The sequence below is a fragment of the Dromaius novaehollandiae genome, chromosome 5, assembly GCF_036370855.1.
Source record: "Dromaius novaehollandiae isolate bDroNov1 chromosome 5, bDroNov1.hap1, whole genome shotgun sequence".
NCBI lineage: Eukaryota > Metazoa > Chordata > Aves > Casuariiformes > Dromaiidae > Dromaius > Dromaius novaehollandiae.
The window spans coordinates 70,595,509-70,619,102 of record NC_088102.1 but is presented as its reverse complement, the minus strand read 5'-3'; the positions used below and the strand labels follow the sequence as shown (position 1 = coordinate 70,619,102).

Genomic DNA, 23,594 nt, shown 5'->3' with positions numbered 1-23,594 from the left:
ATCACGCAGCTAGGCGAGAAGTTGCGGGGACACGAGGAGATCAGGGGTCTCGGGCCGGCCAGACGGACCCGCCAGGCTGAAGGTCGAGAGGGAGAAGAACTTGCTCCCGCTCCAATACAACCCCCAGTATTTACTAGACAAGAAAAACAGCAAAATCACTCAAGTAATTAGCCGTGCCCCATCCATTTGAGGGACTCGAAGGGAAGCCAGCTGGCTGGCTGCCCTGCAGAAGGGAACGTCAACAGCTCTCAGTCCCAGACCAGTCTTCTCTCGAGAGAGCAACGAATTCTCCAGGTTCCAGTTGCATATCCTGATGCACTCAGTAAAAACAGAAAGCCCATCAATAATTCAAGGCTGCAACTGTCCGAGCACTCGCAGTGCATTACACTTGCTCGCTCTGCACGGGTTCGTATGCCTGCTAATTCACCACAGGCTCCCGGTCAGTCCCAATTAGCTAAAAAATAAATGAACCAACCTCTTTGGCAGCTTTCCACCCCCCTGAGCGCAGAGCCCCGGCTCACAAGCAGGCACAAATAAATCCTCAAGCCTCGCCGTGCCTGAGGGGGCAACGCTAACCCCAGCCAAGCCACAGAAAAGCAGCATGGGAACAGGTAGAGCCCAGGCCTTTCCCAGCCCCATCTCGCATGCCTCCACGTTCAGTTTGGAGGAGCGCAGCAGTCTCAGTTGGACACATCCTCCATCCCCACCGCAGCACGGAAAGGCCACAGGGAAACCAGAACAGCTGCTCCCAGGAAACAGCTCCCGCATCCCTGTTTTGGGGGAAAGGTGGTGAGGTTTGACCGCACCTACGCCTCACCCCCCACCCCAGCAACGTGCCCGTACTTCACGCTAACAGCTCTGACCGCAGACCAGCCCGTCTGGGAGCAACCCACTTGCCCGGACAGAGGCCTCCTTGCATCTGGGTTGTGTAAGCCAGGGGTGGGCTCCGGATCCTGGGCCGGCTCTGCCCAAGCCTCAGAGGCAGCTGGAGGGGGAGGAAGACACCATCTCCTACCAAGGGGCAGCTATGATTACGAGAGGATTTCCCTCTTCCCTCCTTGAGCCAAGCGCCCCTCGGTCCTGATGCTACTTTGGTCGCCGTCTCTGGCTTCCTGACCACCCCTGCCAGCCCAGCGGCTCTCCCCGAGGGCGGGCTGCGGAAAGCTCCCAGGATGGACTTCGGACACGCTGGCGCAGGGCCAGGCGGCCCTCCCGGCACAGAAAGGCCTGCTCCTCGCGGGCAGGTTGGACACCGCCCGGGGTGCCTACCTGCGCTGGCATCGCCCCAAAAATCACCCAAAATATGGGGCCCTGGCAAGAGCCGGGCCGGGGGGGGGACCACGAGGAGCACTAGTCTCAGCCCACAGCCTGGTCTACCTCACCCTCCGCCCCCACGGTGATGAAGGCCACGTACCTAAATTAGGAAAGCCTCCCTCCGGAGCGAGGGAGTTACCTGTGCGGATGCGCAGGGACGCAGCACCGCACCTTATAAGGGAAAGGGCCAGCAGCCAGAGGAGGGTGATAAGGAGGGAAGAGATAAGAGGCAGGGTGGGGCCGGCGCGCCAGACAGGAGGGGAGGAAGCAGACGCAGCCCCCCGCGCCCGGGCGTGAGCAGGAGGGCCCAAGCACGCAGCGGTACGGATCAGGTCCCAAGGACACGGCCGGCGGTTGGGAAACCATGGCAGGGAAGGGACAGGCCCACGGCTGGGGGACACCATTTGCTTGGCCGGGATCCCCCAAAGCGGTGCCTTTTGCTGCCCCAGTGGGTCAAAGAGTCGAGCAGCCCAACCGGGGCTGTCTGGGCTCCCTCCGGAGAGGGAGAGGCGGCCGAGCGGGGCTGCCGGGGGAAAGCAGCAGCGTGGGGCCGGCCGGTTGGGCTGGTATGCCAGCAATCCGGCTGCGGGGCAGCTGTCCTCCCGGGCGCTCGAGGCAGGGGCCGCTCCCCACGGAGCCCGCGCTGTAGGCCGAGACGCCGTCCTCCCCGCAGCACCACGGGGCCAGGGGTGCCCCCTCCCCGCCGGCCCCACGGCCAGGTAACGCCGCGGGTGCCCCCAGCCCGGGCGGCCCGCTCTCCCCGCTCGGGCTGCCAGCCCCCGGGCACGGGAGCTTCACATGTCGGGAGCCCTTTAGCAGCACAAAGGCGGCTCTCTCCTCTCTGTGGGAATTTGCAGCTGAGCGGCTCTCCGGGGACAAAGGGATTTCACAGGCACATCCACAGCCGGCCGGGCCGCCTCCCTCCCCCCGGCGCTCCCGCTTCCTGTCACAGTAGCGCCAGGCCTCAGGGGCGCAGCAACAAACAAACACCAAGTGCCGGATTCTGGGAACGGGGCCAGCGCATTCCCGGGGCAGGCCGCGCTCCGGCAGCCGGCGGCCTCCCGCTTCACCGGGGCGGCTCCCGGGCGCCGCGGCCCCCGCCGGCCCCCCACCCCGAGGGGCGGCGGGTGAGCCGGTGGGAGCGCGGGGCAGCTCACCGTCTCCGGGCCCTGCGGATGAGCAGGGGGGACGCGAAGCAGCCCCCGCCGGACCTCACGGTGTCCCGCCGCAGGCTGCGGCCACCTCTCCCTCCCGCAGCGTCCCCCGGCCTTCGCCCCGTCTCTCCCCCCCGCCACTGCCAGGCTGAACTTTCCCATCGAGCCGCCTCTCTCCCGCAGCAAAAGCAAACACCACCCCGGCGCTGCAGAGATAAGGGCCGTGCTAGCCGAGCACAGGGAGCAAAGTCCCCCTCGGCCGCGGCGTCGCCGGAGCCGCCTCTCACCGGGCTCAGGCGGGAGACAAGGGCACAGCGGACAGGGCGAAACCGCTCTCGCGGCACCTCTCAGGACGCAGACCGAAGAGGAGCAAGTCACCGAGCAAGGACGACCCGCCGTCCCACGGATCCCCCCTGTCTATCCCGGCCCAGACGCAACGCGGGATGCTCCGGAGGCGGCTCCCGTCCCTCCCCCTCAACTCGGGGCGCCCTTTCCCCTCTGCCCATCCCTCCCACGAGTGCTCCAGCCAGTCGAGCCGCACACCTCACCTCCCCGCGCTGAGCAAACAGGCGAGGGGTGAAGTCATGTTTAGCCTGGGAGTGGCGAGGAGGCAACCGCCGAGATTAAGCCGAGGAGCCCGTGAGAAGCAGGGCCCCCTCCCCTCGCTCATCCCAGCCTCCCCGGGCAGCACCTGGGGGCCGTGAGGGAGGAGACGGCCAGCGAAAAGCCCCAGCCCCAGTCGGCACAACCTCATCGGACACCCCTGCTCCCTAATTGCCTGCACGTGTCTCCGCTCGGAGGCAGCTTCAGAGGGCCCCGACGAGAGCAGTAATGACTGGGTAAAGGAAAGCCATGGGAGAAGCATCGGGCAAGAGCCAAGGACTGACTCACTCCTGGGGGGTGGGGAGAAAGGGGCTGCTGCACCGTTTCGGGGCTGGAGGTCCCAAGCGCCCCGGTCACACGCAGCGGCCAGCCCCACGCTCAGACGGGCGGCGCGACATCATCCCCCCGCCCCAGCTCCCCCACGCCGCTCGCCGGGGAGCGGCTCCCCCAGCTCCCGCGCGGGCCAAGGGGAAGGAAAGCCGCGTTTCCTGGTGAGACGGGAAGTGACATCGTGACTTCCCTTTCCCGTAAGCTTCTAAACACGACGTCCTGCCAAGCGCCGCTCCCAGCCCGCACGCAGCCGCCCTGGAACCGGGCCGGCACCGCCACCCCCAGCCGGCCCAGGTAGCGCCGGGCAGCAGCCGCCTCGCCGGGGAGGAGACCAGCGGACAAAGCAAGGCGGCAGCCGCGGGCGCGCCGCCTCGCTGCAAAGCATCCTACCTCCCCAAAATGGATGCAAGGACTTGTCAACAAGCACCGCATCTCACCTGCTCGCTCTGCGCGCGGGGACCCGCAGGGTGACCCGACACCGGGGGGGTTTCCAAGGCTCAAGGATGCCGGATGAGGACGGCCCCGGGAAGCCAAGCGCGGCTCTGCTGGCAGGCAGCGCTGCAAACGCCCCTCACGGCATGGGGCTGCTTCCCGGCCTTGCTCCCCCCAGTCCCATCCGCCTGCCAGGCGGCCTCGGCTCTCACCTGGCTTGCCCAGAGCTGCTCCTCTCCCTACAAAACAAGGGGGAAAAAAAATGGAAGACGGAAACCGTTCTCTACCCAAGCCAGTTGCTAGAGACAGAAGCAGGGCAGGGATGGAGAGAGAGCAGGCTCCCTGTTTGCCGGCGTCCTTTCGGAGGGGAGCTACAGGACCCTGGGAGCTCCCTCCCGCAGGCAAAAGCATCAAACAGGAGTAACACGGAGGAGGGAGCGTTACAGAGCCGTCCTGGAGCAGGCCTTCCCCCATCAGAGAGGATTTCTCCCAGAAACACCCCCAGGCCGTCCCCCTCCTCCCTGTCAGAGCCTGGTGAGCGCAGAGGAAGGACATTTCTCCCCCCTCCCCGTTCCCCACACGCACCTCGGAGCGAGTCAGCCTGCCCGAAGCCAGAGGCGGGCAGGGCAAACAGCTGCGCAGGCAGCAACACGCTCGCAAGAATGCGTTACTCCGCTGGGCAAGGGGCCTGCCGGGAACATGCAGACGCGACCGGTGACCCACCCTCCGAGGTCGGAAAAACTCGTCTTTGCAGTTCGACACCCTCCCTCCCACCGATCGCGGCGGCCCACGCGCGCAAGCTGCCCTGTCTCCCCCTCGCTACTGGGCCAGCGGGAGAGGTGCTGGGAGCACTGGTGGGGAAGGAGCGGAGAGATCCGGGAGCAATCCTCGGACAAGATCGGCCAGAGCGCCACGTGAGATGGGGCGAGAGGAAGGCGCGTCAGCTGAGGACAGACACCTTCCTCCTCCTGGCCAGGGTGGGAATCGCTTCTCCATATTCATCTCCTCTGAGGCTAACTCCCACACTAGGCCACTTCACTCCGGAGAGGGAGCCCATCCCCCTTGCCCCAGGTAATCGCTCTCCTACGGAGGAGGCGCTTCTGCAGTAGCAAAAGCTGCGCGAAACAGGAGAGCAACTCGTCCTGCTGCCTGCTTCCCCCCTCCCCGCGGCCCGGCTGCCTTCCACCCCACCCCTCGGATCGCACCGGCAACCCCTGTGCGCCCTCCCGGCTCTCACGGAAGCGGCAAGAGCAGGTGAGGCGCACGTAGCTTCCAGGGCTCCGGTGCTCGAGCCGGGCCGGCAGCGGGAAGCCGGTGAACTTTGAGCAGCGTTTGTTTTAATTGGGGCCAACGCCCAGGGGAATAGGAGCGGGCAGGGTTGGGATGGAGACACGGTAACAGCTCCTGCCCTCCTCACCCGCCTGAGCCCAGCGAACTGCCGCCAACATCAGCTCACCCAGCGGCAGTCCGGAGCGGCGAGCCCGCGAGGGCGGCTCCGGTCCCCACACCAGGGCACGGAGCGGCTACCAGAGCCGCCTTTCCGCCGCCTCCATAACGCTCACGGACAACTCCCAGGCTGCCACGGCTCGTGCTAATAAACCAGTCGCCCCCAGCCTGCAGAAACCCCCCAAAATGCTCTGCTAAACAGCAGAGGCTGGGCAGGATGCCCATCCACCTACCAGCCTGCGCCCACAGCGGTTCTCCGGCCCCAGAGCCACCCCCGCTCGCTGCCACGCAGACAGGCCAGCACTGCGGTTTCACAATGACTCGAGGCCAGCCTAACCGGCCAAAGAAATCCTGCCCTGCCCTCAACTCCAGCATGGGGGCAATGAACTGCATCTCTGTTAAAGCTAAACACAGAGGGGGGGGAAAAATGTGGCACAAGCATTTTTGCAGCGGACGACAGACCAGAGCTCAACGGCGTCAAATCAGCGCGGAACAGCGGCGCAAGGACACAGGGATAAGCTCCCGGACATGAGCTGCTCCGCAGTCACTGCCTGCTCGCGGCCTCTGCCCCCTCCGCGGGAAGCCTCTCCCTAAAGGCGGAGGAAGCCTGCGTGGAGGCTGAGGCAGTCCGTTCCCACCTCCCTCCGCCCGACCCCACGCGTCCGACCCCCCGGCACAGCGAGGGCCCAGGCAGCGCGCCCTGGGCATCGCGGTACCTGAGCTACGCTGCTCCGGGCTGGACGGGGACCGAGGCAGAGGTGATGGGCACCTTAGCGAGGCTCCATCTGCCTTGGCACGCCGCCTGGCAGCTTGTGCTACTTAGTCACTGATTTTCCCCGCCACCCACACCCAGCAGCCACCCTGTCTCACCCCTCCGCTCGGCGCGGTTTTGATACGGGCCGCAAGGAGGAAGCGGTAACGCTGGTGGGGAAGCCTCTCTACCCCATTTCCTCCGGCGGGGAACAGGGCAGGGAGAAGTCCCGAGCTCCGTCCCGAGGATCATGTGGCGCCCGCCGCTGCCCCGAACCCCTGCTCAACACGCCGAGGTCACGTGAAAGAATCAGGGAGCACGTTAAGCCACCGGTCAGCTGCCCCGATCGCTCTGTCCCCGTGTACTAGTCACTAGACAGGGTAAACCCAGGGACCGCACCCCTACACTGACCCCACAGCCTGGGCCTCAGTTTCGGGTGGGAAGCAAGGCAGATTAGCAACAGGCACAAGATAAGCAGGAGACGGATTGACTCACAATCCAAAGCAGCAACTATCAACCGGCTGCCGGGAGTCCCCAGCACACTAACTCCAAAAAACCAGTTTCTTCCAAACAGCCTCTTACGCCTGCGCAAGGGCAAAAACTAAAAAGCAGGTTGTGGCCACCTTGGGAAACGCCAGGACTTTGGTCTAAAGCCTGTAAATCCAGCCCCTTTCCACCAGCCTCGTGTTGAGACACATTCTTGCACTCTGTGCCAGAGGACAATTTCCTCCGCCAGCCAAGCCCTGTGTCACACGCAGAGCGCCGCGGCGGCCTGAATCACCCAGCAGGTCTGGTTTTGTCCCGCAGCCAGGCAACACCTGCTGCCTTTTATGGACCCAAAGCAGCCGGGTGCTCCTGCCCCTCACTGCCAGCAAGGGGGAAATAAGGAAAAAACAACAACGATGCGGAGATTGAGGGGGTTTTACGCCAGGACGAGAGCTCTGTATGTCCCGAGACAGTATCACCACAATCTCGGGTAAGGGCTCTGCGCTCGCCAGTAGTAAACGCCAGAGAGTTATGATGGGTTATTGGGAAGAGGAAACCAAGTGATTTAACCAGGACTCTTCCCTAAGGTTACAGACACTGATAAACTATTTTGAGGACTCAACAGCCTTCCAGGCACGATCCAAGTTATGCTACGCTTTTCTGGGTGTCCTAAACCACCCCAATACAATGGGCCAAGGCCTTATCTCCATATCAGAGGTTGGAAGGAGGGAGAGAAAATAAGAGACAACCCAGGGATGCTTGACTGCAGGCTGGGCAGTCCGGGCTGGAGCATCCGTCTCCGACTCTTAGCCCATCTTTAGGGAAGGGAGGACCTCGAGGGCTACCGAGGCACAGAGACCTGGGCCTGACCTCGGAGGCGGAAGGGAGGTGGCTCGCCCCACTGCAGCAGCCCCAGGGAGCCCGGCAGAGCCGTCCAGCACGCTCCGCTAGGCGAGCCGCTTCCATCCTCCCACCCCTTCCAGGAAGGCTCCTCGCGAAATTCCAGCGAATGCTGCACATCGCGAAGGACGGTCATTTCCATGCAACAGAGTCCCAGCCAAGTTCAATCAAGTGTAAGGAGAGCAGCTTTAGGGAAAAAAAAAAAAGAAGCAGCTTTTTTTTTTTTCCCTCCCCCTTAAGTGCATGAGCAGTCAGAAACAAATAAGGGAACCTGCCTCCAGAAAGCGCTGAGAGCAGGATGGTGCGGACAAGGTAACCGGGGAAGCCTAAAATATCCCCCGTTAAGGCTCTGACACACGACTTTCCACCCGGGAACCCTGCCCTGCACCTCCAGCCAAAAACAGGAGCCACAGCAGGCTCTGGGGATGCGCGACGCACAGAAGCGCGCGCTGGGGGCATTGGGAGACAGGAGCGAGAGGAGAGCGAGACCTGCCACCACCAAACCCTGTGACAGTCACCAGCTGCCCCCCCCCCCCCGCTGTCTCCCCGCTTCCAGAGCATCCTCTCGGAGGAAAAAGAACACTGAAACAGAAACCTCAGGCTCGAGCTGCAAACACCGCTATGCGATTCCCATGGCACCTGGGTCCTGGCAGCACCGAGCATCAGTATTTCGCTCCCCGCGAAGCCGAGGACAAGCCTGTTTTCAATTCCATGCAGCAGCCAAGTCCAACAGCGCAGACAGGACACCAGGTAAAAGACGAAGCAGCGGACAGCTGTACTTCAGGCACCACCACAACGCTCCACGTGCCCAGACAGCCGCCGATGCGCCCAGGCTCTCCCCTCTCAACTCCCGACAGCCAGGCAGAAGAGCACTGGGCAAGGCCAGGTGCTGCAGCCCCAGGAGAGGGGTATCCAGCTCTGCCACGAGCACGGTGCAGACTCTTTCCTGGGGGGAAGGATAATCCAGGCCCTCCAGAAAAAGCCCCGCTCCCTCCTCATCTCAGAGCCCCCGCTTTGTCACAGGCTTCGTGCAAGAGCTCGGGCACGGAGCCCTTCCCGGAGAGGGAGGCACCTCCAGGAGATCCACCCCTCTCACTAACAATCAGAGGAAGCTTTGTTGTCCAGGCTCCCTCGCTCAAAGCCCAGGGGCATAACGGGGATGCCCAGCTCCCCTCCTGCAAGGGAGGCAAGGGCACCTGTGCCCCCCTCTCGCCGCCGTCCGAGGGCCACCCAAACTTCACTGCGTTTACCCCCAGATAAGGCTCTTCTCGGCAGCGCTCCCAGAGGGGCCAGAGCCCCCGCGCTGCCCGGGAAGGCAGTAGCACAGAAGGTCATCGACTCCTAGCACAAAAGGCACCGGACGGTGGGAGGAGGCTGCAGCTCTATTGCTAAATGACAGCGCGGCCAACGGGAGCTGAAGAGAAGCAGCCTGCTGCCCCCGGGGAGCTGCCCGTGGCGGGGTCGCTCTGCTGGAAGCGCTTCGGTGTCACTTGTTAGCCTGCGACCGGGGCGGATGCGCCCGGATTTGAAGAGCGGCGCGATGCTATTCACGGGACCCGCCGGGGGGGCTGCGCTCCACCCCGCATACTTGACCCTCCCTAGACACAAAAGTCCCCTAGAACAAAGGCGCGGAGCAGCCAGACACCAGCGCGCAGACCGGGAAGGCGGAGAAGGCAGCTTCCAGCCAGCCGCGGCGGCTCGGGCGGCGCTTCCCCCCACCCCGCCCGGCTGCCAACACCGCGGGCCGGGCCGCCGCGGCCCCCCCGCCGCCGGGCAGCTGGCACACGCGCGCCCTTTGTCTGGCGCCGGGCAGCGGCGCCGCCGCAACCACCGGGCGGCCGCTCGGTGCCTCCGTGCCCCCCCCCACCGCCGCCGCCGCGGGGGCAGCCGCTCCTTCCCCCCCCCCAACCCGGGGGGCGGGCCGCGGGGGCGTGCGGCGCCCGGGAGGCGGCGGCGGCGGCCCCGCTCGCCGCGGCGACGAGGGGGCAGCGGGACTTACCGTGGCCGGCTCCTCGGGGCAAGGGGCGGCGGCACGCCCCGCTCCGCTCCGCGGGGTCCCGCCGCGGCGGCCAGGAGACGCGGGGGCGGCGGCAGGTGCGGGCGGCGGCCCGGGTGCCCCGCCGGGCCGGCGGCGTGGGAGCGGGGCCGGGAGCGGGCCGGGAGGGCTGGGCCGGGCCGGGCCGCGCCGTGCGCCCCGCGCCGCTCCCGCACCTAAAATGGAAGTTGCTCCGGCGGGGCGGCGCGGCACCGCCCCCGCGCACGTCAGAGCGCCGCGCGCCAATGGCCGCCGCCCCCGGCGCCGCCCGGCCCGCCAATGGCCGCCGCCCTTGTAGGGGGGTCCGCGGCGGGGCGCCGGGGGCGGGCACAGTGCGGGGGGCGGGGCTTGCCCGAGGGGGCGGGGCTTGCCCGAGGGGGGCGGGGCTGCCCCAAGGAGGGGAGATCCGCCCCGGGGGGGGTCTTTGCCCCCGGCGCCCCCTCGACGTCGCCGTCCCTGGCCCGGGGGCGCTTCCAGGGCTGCTCTTCCCATTAACGTTTTCTCACTCCATCCCGGCTCCTCTTGGTCCCCCCAGCGCTGCCTCCGCCCTGACAAAACGGAGGGTTTGACCCCGAGCAAGGCACCAACGCAGCCCATGTCAGTACCCGGGGGGGCTGCCTCGCCTGGGCTCCACCCCCCCAAAACCGTGGGCGACCTGAAGGTCCCCGGCGAGGGGGGCAGCGGTGGATTTGGGAAGGCCCCTGGTGCGGCCAAGGCCGCACGGACAGCTGAAGGACTGCAAACACGGGGCAGGGCTGTCAGGAGGCCGATAAAGGCGAAGATAAGATAAGCCAAGCCACGGGGAGGGGGCTGGCGGGGAAGGCGCGGGGGCTCGGGGAGGTGCTGACTTCATTTCGCAGCGGACCTGGGAGGAATCAAACGCAAACAGCGACCCAGCTCAACTAATCCCGCTTCGCCCCGCTTCCAAGGCACTAAACCAAACCGTGTTGCAATCGCTGCTGGGGCACAGAATACGAGGGGATCCGGGTCGCTGCGGGAAATAGCAACGGGAGATTTGCTAATTACAGCTAACGCAGCCCGAGAGCCGCAGTTCCAAAACGTCGCGCTCCGCAAAAGGGAGTCACTGGGCTTGGCAAGGCAGCGGCGCCGCTTCCCGGGGCCCAGGCTCCGCGGCTGACACTATCCGGGAGCCGACTCAGAGCCTTGACAAAGGTCTGGACGTGATACAGAGCCTGCCTGTTTCCGGGTTAAGCGCCGCTCACCTGAGAGAAGTCCTCATCCTGACTCCCAAGGGTGACATTTCTGCACCTTGTCTCTGGCTCTGGGCTGGCCGGATTCAGGGACTGGGGACAATCCTGCCTGGTCCTGAGTGCCAAATTATTCACGAGGTAACGACAAGAGGAAAAGAGGTGATGAATGTCCTGGGTGGGGACGGGTGATTCCAGGAGTAAATATGCACAGCCCGGTTAAGCAAGGAGGAGGTGGGGGCGATGTGATAGCAGCCGCAAATGGTTGGAGAAGGTAATCCCCCCGCCCCCCCCCCCAGGGGCAGGGGTTGCCAAGGGTGGTGCAAAAAGCCCTAACGAGGAGAAATGGGATTAAATTAACGTGAAGGACACATTTAGGGAGATTAGCAGGGTGGAGGGCTCCCAAACCCTCCCTGACATTACACCAATAAAAGAGGCAAACAGCAGACAGCAAGAGGTTTCTCCGTCCCGCAGTGCAGGCAAACCTTCTCCCCGTGCCCCCTGCATCCTCACCCTGCCTGATCCCTGTCTCCCAAAGTCGGGATAAGGCCCCCCTCAGCCCTGTGGCTCCGGTGAGAACCGCTCCCGGGTCACTGACAATGCTTTGCTGCCCTCTTTTCCATGCAAGCTGCTCCGCGTGCTGGAGCAAGGCCCTTTTCTCCTCGGAGGCTTGGCCAGGAGGGAGAAGAGGTGCTCCCGCAAGTTGTTCTGGGAACAAGGGGGACGCGGGGCCCAGTCTGTCCGCCTCAGGGATTTCGGACACCTCGTGAAGGGCAGCTTTCCCTCGGGGTAAAAGCATCGAGGAGACCTTGCCTCTCCCTCGTTACGACATGCCTTTAAGGGCCCCTGCCCGGGTTGGTTAGACTCGATCCCCCAAACCCTGTGCCCTCAGGAAGGCGGGCTTGAAACGCCAGCGATGAGACCTACAGCGTTATCATGGGGGGAGTCACCAGATGGAGCTGTTCCACATCAGCGCTCAAGTTATTTCAATCCACAGGTGGATTTCGAGCGTGGCCTCCGCTGCCCCTCCTTGCCCCCCTAGCACAAATCGTGGGCTCTACCCACGGGAAAAAACACGAAAGACACACGCAGATGCGTGGACTGGACGGGGTCTAAGAGGACGTTTTCATCTCTAAGGCCTGATCCGGTAGCGCCCTGGCAGCAGCCAGCACACCCGGTTAATGCATACTTACTTTTGAAAGCAGAGTGAATCCTGACCCTCTGGCTTCGGCTCACCCGGCAGCGGATAATGCTCTCGTTTGGACATAAGTACTGCGGCAGATGAGCCCCATCCCACTGCTTCCTGGGGAGGACAGAAGAGATGGGTTAGGAGCACGGGAAAATCTGCCCTCTTTTTACAGCAATTCCGTGTAACAACATCTCACGCGTCCCCTTTCATCCCACAGCGCTGTCAATGCCTTATCCAGACGAGACGCCCAGAAAACGCGGCTACCGCCGGAACAGAGCAAGACGACTTGTTTACACGACAGATCAATGCTCCGCGGCAGCCGAGGGCAGGAGGAAGAGCAGGCTGCTATCCCCAGGCCCAGCGCAGGCGGTTCATGACGATGGCCTGCATTGTTCTACATTGGGATAACGAGGCACTTCCGCAGCCCCTTTCCTATGGGAATCCCGACAGGTTGTTGTCTTCCCCCTGCAAAAGGGGAAGCGCGGCTCCGGGGAGGTTGAATCGCCTCATCCGTCAGAAGCCGGCGTTAAACAGGCAGAGGGAAACCGCGGCTCCCTCAGCTTTTCAGGCCTAATTCTAACACGCCAGGCAAGAAATAGATTCAGGTTTCAGCACAGTTCACCCCAGTATCTTCCCCAGGCAGCACCCGGCAGCTCCATGCGCCCTGCGGGGTGTTGAGTGGAGTGCGGTACCTGCATCCCGCCTGCCTCCTGCTGCGCCCGGCCTCCCCTTAACCTTCGAAATGTGACCTGGCTGCACCCCACCGCGTGTCGGGACCCTCGAGTTCCTGTTAGGTTTTTCACTGTGATGTTCGAATGTTTGCAGCATGCACAGAAACCTCCTCCCCCCCCCAGTCCTGCACTGACGTGTCACTGTTTACAGTCTCTTCTTCTTCCTCCCTCCACCTTCAGCCCTTTCCCGGCCAGGGACCTTTCTCTTAAGGAAATTAGCCCAGAATCTAGTTGGGAGGGTTCAGGAGACATGGGGGAGACGTGGCTTGTCCTGCGGAGATGCCTCTCTCCCCCTCGACGGCAGAGCCTGGATAACCAGCTTACGCTAAGGCCATGTCCAGACGGAGCCACTGTCCCTTCCCCTCCCCTCTGAGTGCCAGGAGGAGATAAACCCAGCTCAGCTCTGCTGATCCTCTGAGGCGCCCGGGGCTCTGCCCAGCCGCAGGCCAAGGATGGGCACGTGAGAGGGCACAGGCCCAGCAAAGCGGGGCCCTGGCTGCACACACCAACGCGCTCTTGCGGGCCTCATCCCTGCCGTTTTCTCCCCATAGAAAGTAAAGCTGAGGAAGGAAGGAGGGCCCTGCTAGAGACCCGGCTAAAACCGTGGACATGGGTATACAGAGAGCGGGGGCCATGGGACATGAGGGTGTTGGTGCTTTTTCCAACGGAGATTTGGCTTTTGATACTGGTAAAAGTTACACTAATAAAAGGCCTCTTGTGTGTGCAGGCTGTATCTACAACGGGAGTGTTTGCTGGTATTGCCAGATCATATATCAGTAACTTTTTAAGGGCAGACAAGGCCATCGGAGAGGCGGGAGAGGCAGCACCGCGGCTGCCGGGGTTGGAGTTTCGCAGCAGAGCAGCTCCGAGGACTTTTGCGTGACAGGGATTAGCACTGGGCGCCTTTGCAACATACTAAAAACGCCTCAAACCAAAGGGGCTGTCGCCCGTGCCGGACCCAGGATTTTCTGTCGCCGCCTGAAAGCGGGTCCGTCAGTGTGTCAGGCCAGGGCGCCCGCCCGAGTCACACAGGCGGCGAATAACGAGCGCGATTCAAAGGCAGCCGTTCTGCACCCAGCTCCCCAGCACCCCGACTGCCCCGGGAAACCAGGGACAGCAAGTCCTGTCTCTGTGCCAGCGAGGGGCGCGCAGCGAGGGTTCAGCCATCGCCAAATAATCGGGATTTTGCCTCAGCTGCTGATCAGTCGCTCGGCCGCAAGGTGAAGCCCCTCTGATATCAGCACTTTGGAATTTTTTAATTTAACTTCGCGTTTTCTCGGTTTCTTTCACTTGACTTCTCTGGCCTGTGCAGCTCAGCCAGCTGAAAAGCAATTTCCAGCGCTCACGTTGCCCCGACTGCCAGCTCCTGCTCAGAGCATCTGCTTACAGGTCAGGCCTGGCTGGAGAGGGATTTTTCTCTCAGTTTCTCTGCTGATCCCCACTGAATGAACCGCCCCCCCCCCCGTCTACTCTGCAGTCTTAGCGTGGTTGGGGCATGACGTAAAAAATTAGGAAGCAGTGGGGAAGGCTGCACTGCTAAGCATGATCTAAAACCACTCGTGTTGTCTTTCGGGCTGCGGAGGCTGCTTTTCCCAATTCCGCAGCAATGCCAAGCGTCTCTCCAGCACGCTGCTGGTGATCCGGGCCCAGGGACTGCAGCACCCCGGAGCTCTTCGCAGGGAATTTCCCAGGGATGGCAATCAAGGGGGACAGAGGATGAACTGGACCCAAGGGCCGATTACCACGCTGGGGATAAACAGGCAGAGATTTAAAAAACAGGGGGTGACTGGAGTCAAGCTCTGGAAAATCCACACATACACACCTAAATCCATAACTTTCTTAGCTGTATCCTTCTGCTCCCAACAAACTCAAGCTTTCCACATGACAACTCCAATTATTATAATTCTAAGAGATTGCAGGGGGCAGGGAGGAAACATCTTCTCTACTTTTCTTCTATTTTTAAGAGCACATGATAGCACTTTGATGCAAAATTATGTGTTTCACTGTTTCCTTTGGTATTTACAGCCTCAGTCAAAGCCACCCGAGGTCAGTGGAAAGGCTGCCACTAACCTCACTAGCCTCTGGCCCAGACCCATAATCAGTCACTTTCCCCCTCGGTTTGCATCTGCTCTGCACACAGCAAAGATTGAGAAAAACACCCTCACATGTCGAAACACATGAAACTCCATCTGCAAAGCCACAGAAAGTGTCAGGGGATGATACTGCATTTAACTAGCTGCAGAAAACTTTGTAGATTAAAAATCGACAGTGCCATTTAGACTCCCATTCTTCTTCAGCTCTTGAAATTTCCACCCACTTTGGTTGTTTTTTAGGAGCAGCTAGTATCTCCAGGCAATTGGGCTGGGAGCATTATAATTGTTGTTCCTGTGCGTGGAGTGACTGACGCAGATGTTTCTACAATGCATGCTTTATAAAATGACAAAATACATTTCAAACTCTCCAAGTAGGCAGCATCGTTTGCATGAAGGCTGGTTTCCAAAATACCCACTATCAATCCTCCCTTTTTTGCCTGGTGTTTGCATGCGTCTCTGTCTTCTTGAGAGGCGTCAGGAAACCATGAAAACACCGCTTCTCACACGCAAGGCCGCAAGGGATTTGGAAAGTCCCAAAACAAGATCTCGAGCAGGGCTCCGACCAAGCGAGCACAAAGTTGGACAGTGCTGCCACGCTGGGAAGAGCTTCTTGGCAAACAGCACGCCCTCATCCCAGTTGTTTCTGTCTCATCAGCGGCGCTTAAACCCCATACTGACAGGGTCTAAGATCCAATGCGGTGAAACAAGATGGCTCCGAGGCGAGTACTCGAACAGGCCTTCACCTCAGCAGGGCCGCCATAAGATGTAGAGGCCTGGGACCGGCATTTCCCTCAGCAACCCCCAAAGGATCCGCCCCGGCCACCCCGGCACCTTCAGCAGAGTGCCCCAGCCGCGGGGCTCCGCTGCCGCTGGGCGGGAGGGAGGGAGGCAGCGAGACAGAGCCGCCATGTTGCGAGCAACGGTCGGCGGCGCCCTCCCTCGAGGAGTTCCCGCCAGAGCGCAGGCCGCGCTGCGATTGGCCGGCGGCGCGGGCCAATGGCGGCGCGGTTGCTGGGCGGGTTCCGCCGCGGGGAAGGTTCTGGGCGGAGCGGGGCGCGCATGCGCGGGCGCGTTGCGGGAGGCGGCGAGGAGAGGCCGGGCCCGTCACCGGGCGTCGTGGCGGGGCAGCTCGGCGCCCGCGCTAACGCCTCGCCGCCCGCAGCGCCCCGCTCCGTCTTCACCGAGGCCGCCGGGCCCAGCAGGTAGGGCAGCCCGGGGCCCGAGGACGAGGCAAGGCCGGGACACGGCACCCGGCCTCGTGCTGCCCGGCCCGGCAGGCCGCAGCGCCTGACACGTCGCCAAAATCCCCTGGTTTTCCCCCAAAATCCCCGCGCCCGGCGCCCCCTGGTGGCCGAGCCCCCCCCTCCCGGCGGCTGAGCCCCGTCCCAGTGCCGAACCATTCCGACCAGTTCACACCAGGCCGCTGTCTCCCCAGGGCACCCATGGGCTCTCCGGCGGCCGCCCCGCGGCTGCTCTACCGCAGCTCCCGGCTGCTGCGCGCCGCCTTCCTGCAGCTGCACCGGCAGCAGCAGCGGGCCGACGTCTTCTGCGACGTGGTGCTGCGAGCAGAAGGTGAGCGAGCGGGACACCACCACCCCCCTCCGCCGGGCACCCCCGGAGCGCGGGGCCCCCGGCGGAGCCCGTGGCGGGGCTGCGACGGCCGCCGTTGCTTTGCAGGGGAGGCCGTGCCCGCTCACTGCTGCGTCCTCTCCGTGTGCAGCCCCTTCTTCATGGAGCAGCTGGCGCGGGAGCTGCCGCCCCGCGGCCGCCGCGTGGTGCTGGAGCTGGCGGGGCTGAAGATCGGGGCGCTGCGCAAGCTGGTGGATTTCCTCTACACGGCCGAGCTGGAGGCGTCCTGGGAGGAGGCGCAGGAGGTGCTGGCGGCCGCGCGGCAGCTCCGCGTGGCCGAGCTGGAGTCGCTGCAGCTGAAGGCCGGGCGCCTGGTGAAGCCGGGCCCCAGCTGGCGGCTCAACCGCGGCTGCCTCCAGGCCCCCCGGCCCGCTCCCGGCTCTGCCACCCCGCAGGCGCGTCCCGCCAGCCCTGGCGCCGCGGTGAGGGGCTGCGGGCAGCAGGGCAGCCCCCCGCCAGAGGAGCCGCCCCCGCCGGGGGCCAAGCAGCCCGGCTGCCCCGCCGTGGGGCCCGTGAAGCTCCGGAAGGCAGTGAGCTGCGGCTGCTGGGAGGTGGTGCAGGAGGAGAGGTGCTCGCCAGGGCCGCGGCCTGCGCCCGAGGCCGCCAGGACCGGGCCGGAGACACCAGCAGAGCCACGGCCCGTGCCGGCCCCCGCGGAGGTGCAGCCGCCCCCGGCCGGCGGGGAAGGCCTGCCCGCTGTGGGGGCCGCAGCCCGGCGCTCTCCCCCTGGCAAGGCCCTGCCCCGCATCCACCGCCCCAGGAAGGTGGTGCGGGCACCCCCTGCGGCCAGGCAGGGCCAGGGGCTGCGGCGGTCCTCGGGGCAGGAGCCCCGGGCAGCGCCGGCCCAGCCCAAGCGGGGTGGCCCAGCCGGCGGGGTGCCCCCCGCCAGCCCGCGCGAGGTCGAAGCAGAGGAGATTGACGTGGGCACGGCGGAACCGTGGCTGCCCCCCGGCGCTGTCTGCGTCCGGCCCACCCCCTCCTCCGAGTCGGACACGGACGTGGATATCCTGAGCTAGGGCTGTGCCCCGGAGCCCCTCTGCCCGCCCCGGGCTGCAGCACCGCCGCCAGGAGCTGTTTCCCGGGGCAAGGGAGACAGATCCCTGCTCCATGCCCGTTAATAACAGAGAGGACCAACCGGGACGTGCTTTTTGTTGGAAATAAAGCGTTGGAGCAGTGCGTGCTGTCCGTGTCTTGCAGCAGGGAGCCCAGGCGTGCCAGGGGGTTGCACGGCTTTATTGCAAAACTGCAGGACAGGGGCTGTCGGGGTGGGGGAAAGGGGCGGTGAGGGGTGCCAGCACCCGTTACCCGCGGGCAGGAGGAGCTGCGGCATCGGAGACGAGACTGGGGCTGGCCGGCGCCCCCCACTTCGTCGCGCCTCCTCACGGACGCTCCGGTCCCGCGGGGTCCCGAGTCCTGGGCTGGCTGCGGGCGGGCAGGGGGGCACCCCCCGGGGGCCGTGCCCCGCCGGGGGGCTCCCGGAGGTGCCCCTAGGCCAGGCTGCTCTTGAGGGCCTCCACGACGGCGGCGGGCTCGGGGAACTTGAGCTTGCGGGGCGGCCCCTTGCGGATGCCGCTCCACAGCTCCACGGCTGCGGGCGACAAGGGGGCCGGGGTCAGCGCCGCCGGGAGCCCCCCCGCCTTGCCCCGCGCCCCCCCCCCCCACCCCGCCGCCACTCACTGCTGCCGTCCTCCTTCACCAGGGCCACCTCGAAGCTGTTCCTGCGCGGCGGCGCCGGGTTGATCTCCACGGCCAGGTGGGCCACGGCCCCGCGCAGGGCCTCGCTCACCGCCGCCGCGTTGCGCCCGAACACGCGTCAGCTCTTGCTGGGGGAGAGACGGGGGGGTCACGGAGGGGGGGAATGTGGGCACACACACCCCCAGGCCTGCCCGGTGCAGGCGGGCCCTCACCAGTGCTCGATGACCACGCGGGGGCCGCTGCCCTCGGGGCTGCCCCGGGCCCGCTTCTGCGGCGCATCCGCCTCGCCCCCGGGCTCGGCCTCGGTCTCCGCCGGCTTCTGGGCGCCGCGCTTCTTCCCTCGGGGCGCCATCCTGGGGAGAGGCGGGCGGCTGAGCGCCGGGACCGGGGAGGGGGGAGCCCAGGGACGGGGAAGGGGGTCCCGGGCTCCGCTACGGGGAGGCCCCGCTAAGGGGGGTGGGGAGGGGGGGCGGGGGGCAGGCCCGGGACCCCCCAGGGAAGGGCTGGGGAGCCCCCCGGAGCCCCAGGGGCACCTCGGGAGGGGTCCCGCCGTGCGGGGGGGGGGGGGAAGAGTGGGGGGCGCCGCTACCCCGGGGAGCCGCGGAGCCGCCGCTACCTGCTGCGCCGCGCCGAGCACGTGGCCGCGCGCGGGGAAGCGCTGCGGGCTGAACCACCAGCGCGGGGGGAGGGGGGAGGCCACAGCGGCGCCCCGGAACCCATCACCCTAGGCGACGTCAGCAGGACGCTGCAGCCCCCCCCGCCCCCCCGCCCTGCGGCCGGATACCCCCGCCGCTTTCCCGGTACAGCGCCCGCGGGGCACCCGCCGGTGGGCTGGAAGGCGCAGTAACCCACCCCCCCTCCGAGGGGCTAGAATGGTTCCGCCCGCCCCCCCCCCCTTCCCGCTGTTATGTAGCGAGCTCAGAAGCTCCCGCCAATCACGGCGGGGGGCCACGCCCACCACCCACGTGACCCCGCAGCCAGCCCGCCCTCGGGAGCACACGGACGCAGCGCGGGGGTCACGCCCCCCCGCCCACGTGACCCCGCAGCCGGCCCGCCCCCTCGCGGGTGCCCGCCCCGCCCCGGAGCACACGGACACGGCGCGGCGCTGCGGCCCTTTATTGACAGCCGCGAGCGGCAACGGCGCGGGCAGCTCTGGCCCGGGCCCGGGCTCCTCCCCCCTCCGCCACCGCCGGGGAGCAGCTCCCGGGGCTGCTTGTACCGGGCCCCGGCGGCCGCGGCGCCCCCCTCCTCCGGCACGGGGGGATGGCGATGGTGTGGGGGCGGCTTCTACTTGTCCTTCTTGGTGTCCCCGTTGGCGGCGGGCGCCTCGGGCGCCTCCTCGGGCCCCTCGCCGCGCGGCCGGCCCTGCTTCTTGGCCCGCTGGTAGAGCTCGTTGAGGCTGAACTCCCTGATCACGTTCTCCTGCAGCCGAGAGGGGCCCCGTGGCGTCACCCGCTGCCTCCCGCACCCTTCACGGGGCGCTGGGAGCCAAATGGTGTCGGGCAGGAGGCCATCAGGGGTTGGGAGGAAGATGGCCACCCACCTCCGAGAAGGTCCAGGACACGGCGCGGCCCTTCTTGTCGATCTGCGGGCGCCGCATGGTCTCCACCCCGCCCTGGAAGAGGATGAGGGTGGGCAGCTGCTTGGTGAGGGGCGAGGTGCTGACCTTGTACCTGCGGCACGACAGGCGGACGGTGACCCCGGGGGCCCCCCGACGGGGGCCGTCACCCCCCCGCCCTTCTCCCCGGCCCCGCAGACCTGGTGCTGACGTCCGTGTATCGGCCCACGTCCACCTTGCCGAAGTGCAGCCCCGAGCAGTTGTACCTGGCGGCGAGATGGGGCTGAGGGCGCCGAGCGCGACCGCAGGGCACCCCCCCCGCCCCCCCTCGCCGAGGCCCCTCCGCGGGTGCCGCTCACTTGAGGGAGAGGTCGGCGAAGATGGGGGCGAACGACTGGCACTCGCTGGACCAGTTGGCGAAGAACTCGACGATCCAGGTCACCCGCTTGTCCCGCTCCAGCTCCTCCTGCCACACGGGGACGGGGCTCAGGGGGGCGCAGCACCCCCTCCGGCACCGCCCCGGCCCGCAGAGGAGATACTCACATCGATGGTCTTGTCGCTGAAATACTTGATGTACTCGGGGCCCATGTAGAGAGGCGGCTTGCAGGTCATCAGGAACACTGCAACGACAGCGCCCCTGAGCCCAGGGCCCAGGCAGGCCCGTGCCCCAAGGGGAGAGGCCTCTCCCCTCGCCTGCCGCTGCTCCTGAAGCACCCAGGAGAGCCAGGCTCGGGATGAGGCTCCTCCTTCTCCTCCAGAAACTTCTCACGTCCGCAGCGTCCTTCAGCGGTGAAGGTGACGGGTTGGCAGATCACAGGGAGGGCTCTGGCCCTCGCGGGCAAGTGGCATGGAGGAGTGCTACGGACACGCTGCGGGGGCACCGCTGCGCTCCCCGGCGCCAGGGGACCCCCTCCCCGCGGGTCTCACCTATGCAGAGCGTGAGGTAGAGCAGGCCCATGCGGATGTCGAGCCGGAAGAAGAGGATGACGTTGGCCACCTTGCTGAACATGAAGATGTTCCCGACGTGCTGCTCCACGGTGACTGGGGAGAGGGGTGAGAACCGGGGTTGGGTCCGCACCCCCCTCTCGGCCCCTGCCCCACAACCCCCCTTCCCTCCGGGTCCTACCCCACGCGGCTCCGCGGGGGCTGACCAGAAGCAGCCCCCGCCCCGCAGCCCCCCGTGCCGCCCCCGACTCACTGGAGCGGCGGTTCTTCATCATGACGATGGCGCTGAGGAACATGAGGATCTCCACCTCCCGCTGCGCACAGGAGAGAGCAGGTGAGCGGGAGGCGGCCGCCCGCGGCCGGGGCGCCCCGGGCCCAGCCCGGGAGGGGTGGGGGGGGGGCGGCCCGCCTCACCCAGTCAAAGTCGCAGGGGTTGCCGTCCTCCCGCTGCGAGGGCAGCCCGCGGCAGAGCGGCGGCAGCTTGCGGACGAGCAGGAAGGCGGTGGCGAGCAGCGCCGAGAGCGGGTAGTAGGGCCGCGCCAGCCAGCGGCACAGCTCCGGCACCGAGTACAGCAGCGCCAGCAGCGGCGCCAGCACCGCCATCTTCCCTCCGCTCTGCCGGCCACCGTACGGCCGCCCCGCTCCGATTGGGCCGGCCGCCTGCTTGTCAGCGGGGGGCGGGGCTCCGCGCCGCTCACCGAGCGTTTCCGGCATCAAGCCGCAAAACGCGGGGACGGCGGCCAATCAGAAGAGCGGGCCCGCGCCGCACGTAGCAACGGGGGAAGGGGGTGGGGCGTAGGCATCGTTCAAGCAATCCGAGCCGAGCGCTTGGGGCGCGGCTCTCCCTCCATAGGGCGGGGCGGCCGGGCAGCCCGCCCCCGGCGCGGGGCACGCTGGGAGCATGGAGAATTTCTCGGCGCTCTTCGGCGGGGCTGAGCCGCCGCCGGCCGCCGCCGCCGCCGCGCTGGGCTTCGGGCCGGCCAAGGCGGCGGGCCCCGGCGTGGGGCCGCCCCCCGCCGCCGCCGCGCCGCCGCCCGGCGAGGACGCGGCCCGCAAGGCGGCCGCCGCCGGCCCCTTCTACCTGCTGCGGGAGCTGCCAGGTACGGGGCGGGGCGCCGCCAATCAGCGCGCGGGGGCGGGCGCCGCCCGCGATAGGCGGGGCGCTCCGCCAATCGGCGGGGCAGAAGCGTCGCCGGGCTTCCGGGGGTGGGCGGGGATAACTGACAGCGCGCTCGACCAATAAGAAAAGAAGGTCGGGGGGGGGCGGCCAGGCGCGAACCGACAGCCCGGCCGGCCAATGGGGTGCAAGGGGAGGGGCGGGGCTGCGTGGCCGCAGAGCCAACAGGGGCAGCGGGGCCTCGCGGAGGTATCCCATAGTCCTTTGCGCTCCCGCCAACCTGGGTGGGAGGCAGCGGGCCAGGCCTGGTGGGCCCCGGTCAGCTCCCCGTCGGCCCCGCAGGCACCACGGAGCTGACGGGCAGCACCAACCTCATCACGCACTACAACCTGGAGCACGCCTACAACAAGTTCTGCGGCAAGAAGGTGAAGGAGAAGCTCAGCAACTTCCTGCCCGACCTGCCGGGCATGATCGACCTGCCGGGCTCCCACGACAACAGCAGCCTGCGCTCCCTCATCGAGAAGCCCCCCATCTGCGGCAGCTCCTTCACCCCCCTCACCGGCACCATGCTGACGGGCTTCCGCCTGCACGCCGGCCCGGTGAGCCCGCGGCGGGCGGCGGGGCACGGCGCGCGGGGTGGCGGCGGCGGGGGGACGCCCGGCGCGGCCTGACGCCCTGGTGCTCTCTCTCTCGGCAGCTGCCGGAGCAGTGCCGCCTCATGCACATCCAGCCGCCCAAGAAGAAGAACAAGCACAAGCACAAGCAGAGCCGCACGCAGGATCCCGTCCCCCCGGGTGAGCAGCGCGTCTCCTTGCCGTGGCCTCCCCCTCTCCCTGCCGGCCCGGGCGCCCCGCTCACCCGGCCCTCTCTCTTTCTCCAGAAACCCCCTCGGACTCGGACCACAAGAAGAAAAAGAAGAAAAAAGAGGAGGATCCCGAGCGGAAGAGGAAGAAGAAAGAGAAGAAGAAAAAGAAGGTAGGTGGGGAGAGCCAGGCTTTCGCCCTCGGGGAGCAGCAGGCCCTTCCCCGGGGAGCACTGCTGCCGTCGGTTGGAGGGGGCTGAGCGGCACTGGGGAGGGCGCTGGGGGCAGCGGGCTCTGCTGGGGCTCACGGGGACGCGTGTGTCTCTGTCCCTCCTTCCCAGAACCGGCACAGCCCCGAGCACCCAGGCGTGGGCAGCTCCCAGGCCAGCAGCAGCAGCAGCCTGCGGTGAGGCCTCCGCTCCGTGCATCTCCCGGCCGCCAGGAACGGCCCCAGCCGGACTCAGCCCTCCTGCAGGGCTCGGTGGGGGCACTCCCGGCCTGTCCCCCGGCGGAGAGGACGTCCCCATGCACTCACACGTGCTTCGTGCAGCGAGCTGGGGCCGGGGGACACGGCCTCCGCTGGACCTGGGCTGGGGTTGCTGCCTGTGACCTTTTATACCAAAACAACTCGGTGTATCAGGGCCTCCCTTTTTTTTTTTATTCACCTTTTAATTAAAGTCTCTGCTCTGAGGAGGGGCTGGTGGCTGTGGCTGCTGTCACCGTCAGCCCTCGTGGCAGGTAGGTGCTGCCTGCTGGAGCAGGTAGGGGGGAAAATGGGAAGCCCGGGGCAGGATCCGACCGGGAAGTGCAGGGAAGCAGGGTCCTACCTTGGCTGTGGCTGCTCAGCTGGGCAGAGACCCCCGCCGCTCTCCCTGTTTACGCTGCCCCTTCTCGTGGCTGAGGGGCTCTTCGGTGAGGATGGGAGCGACCCCGGCTCTGCGTTGCGATGCAGGAAGCACCGCGGGCTGTAACGGTGGCCGAGGAGCGACGCCACGGCATCCCTTCGGTGCCCGCGCCTCCGGCTCCTGCACGCCTCCGTCCCGAGCGCCGCTTCCCCCGGAGAAGCCCAACTCGGCCCCTTGACCAAACACTGACCTCCAGCGCCCTCGGCAGGGCACGGGCCCGTCCCCAAATCGGGATAATCCCTATGGCCTGGCTCGGAGGCACTGGGCTGCA

General features: G+C 66.2%; 4 protein-coding genes across 13 annotated transcripts in view; 1 reads left to right on the top strand and 3 right to left on the bottom strand.

Annotated features, from left to right (window-relative positions):
• The window catches only part of CTNND1 (catenin delta 1), a 28,856-nt gene extending 19,187 nt beyond the window's left edge, over positions 1-9,669 (bottom strand). For 7 of the 9 annotated variants that reach the window (XM_064513284.1, XM_064513285.1, XM_064513287.1 and 4 more), the window contains exon 1: positions 9,416-9,546. Coding sequence is in view for 1 of the 9 variants with exons in the window: in XM_064513289.1 (XP_064369359.1) it covers positions 4,046-4,072; positions 8,056-8,079 (51 nt within the window). In the remaining 8 variants the exon portion in view is untranslated. Of the gene's footprint in view, positions 1-4,045; positions 4,073-8,055; positions 8,095-9,415 lie in introns of those variants that run through there. The other 2 variants (XM_064513289.1, XM_064513290.1) reach the window with 2 other exon arrangements.
• A 7,844-nt stretch (positions 9,670-17,513) lies between these two features.
• On the bottom strand, positions 17,514-18,731 carry SELENOH (selenoprotein H). Of its 2 annotated transcripts, none has more exons than XM_064513279.1 (4): positions 18,613-18,731; positions 18,209-18,349; positions 17,979-18,124; positions 17,514-17,889 (listed from the first exon to the last, which is right to left on the bottom strand). In XM_064513279.1, the coding sequence occupies exons 1-4, from the start codon at positions 18,714-18,716 to the stop codon at positions 17,789-17,791; spliced, it is 492 nt and encodes a 163-aa protein (XP_064369349.1). In that variant the 5' UTR covers positions 18,717-18,731; the 3' UTR covers positions 17,514-17,788. The 2 variants fall into 2 exon arrangements, with proteins under 2 accessions (XP_064369349.1, XP_064369351.1); XM_064513281.1 differs by having other exon boundaries at positions 18,586-18,654.
• A 366-nt stretch (positions 18,732-19,097) lies between these two features.
• Positions 19,098-21,239, bottom strand: TMX2 (thioredoxin related transmembrane protein 2). Its single transcript, XM_026114368.2, has 8 exons — positions 20,914-21,239; positions 20,753-20,813; positions 20,482-20,595; positions 20,098-20,174; positions 19,914-20,020; positions 19,755-19,820; positions 19,540-19,669; positions 19,098-19,418 (listed from the first exon to the last, which is right to left on the bottom strand). Exons 1-8 carry the CDS (start codon positions 21,211-21,213, stop codon positions 19,284-19,286), a joined length of 990 nt encoding a protein of 329 aa, XP_025970153.2. The 5' UTR covers positions 21,214-21,239; the 3' UTR covers positions 19,098-19,283.
• Positions 21,240-21,400: 161 nt separating this feature from the next.
• On the top strand, positions 21,401-23,111 carry MED19 (mediator complex subunit 19). The gene is made up of 5 exons (XM_064513278.1): positions 21,401-21,599; positions 21,959-22,215; positions 22,314-22,410; positions 22,497-22,591; positions 22,760-23,111. The coding sequence occupies exons 1-5, from the start codon at positions 21,401-21,403 to the stop codon at positions 22,826-22,828; spliced, it is 717 nt and encodes a 238-aa protein (XP_064369348.1). The 3' UTR covers positions 22,829-23,111.
• The last annotated feature ends 483 nt before the right edge of the window (positions 23,112-23,594 follow it).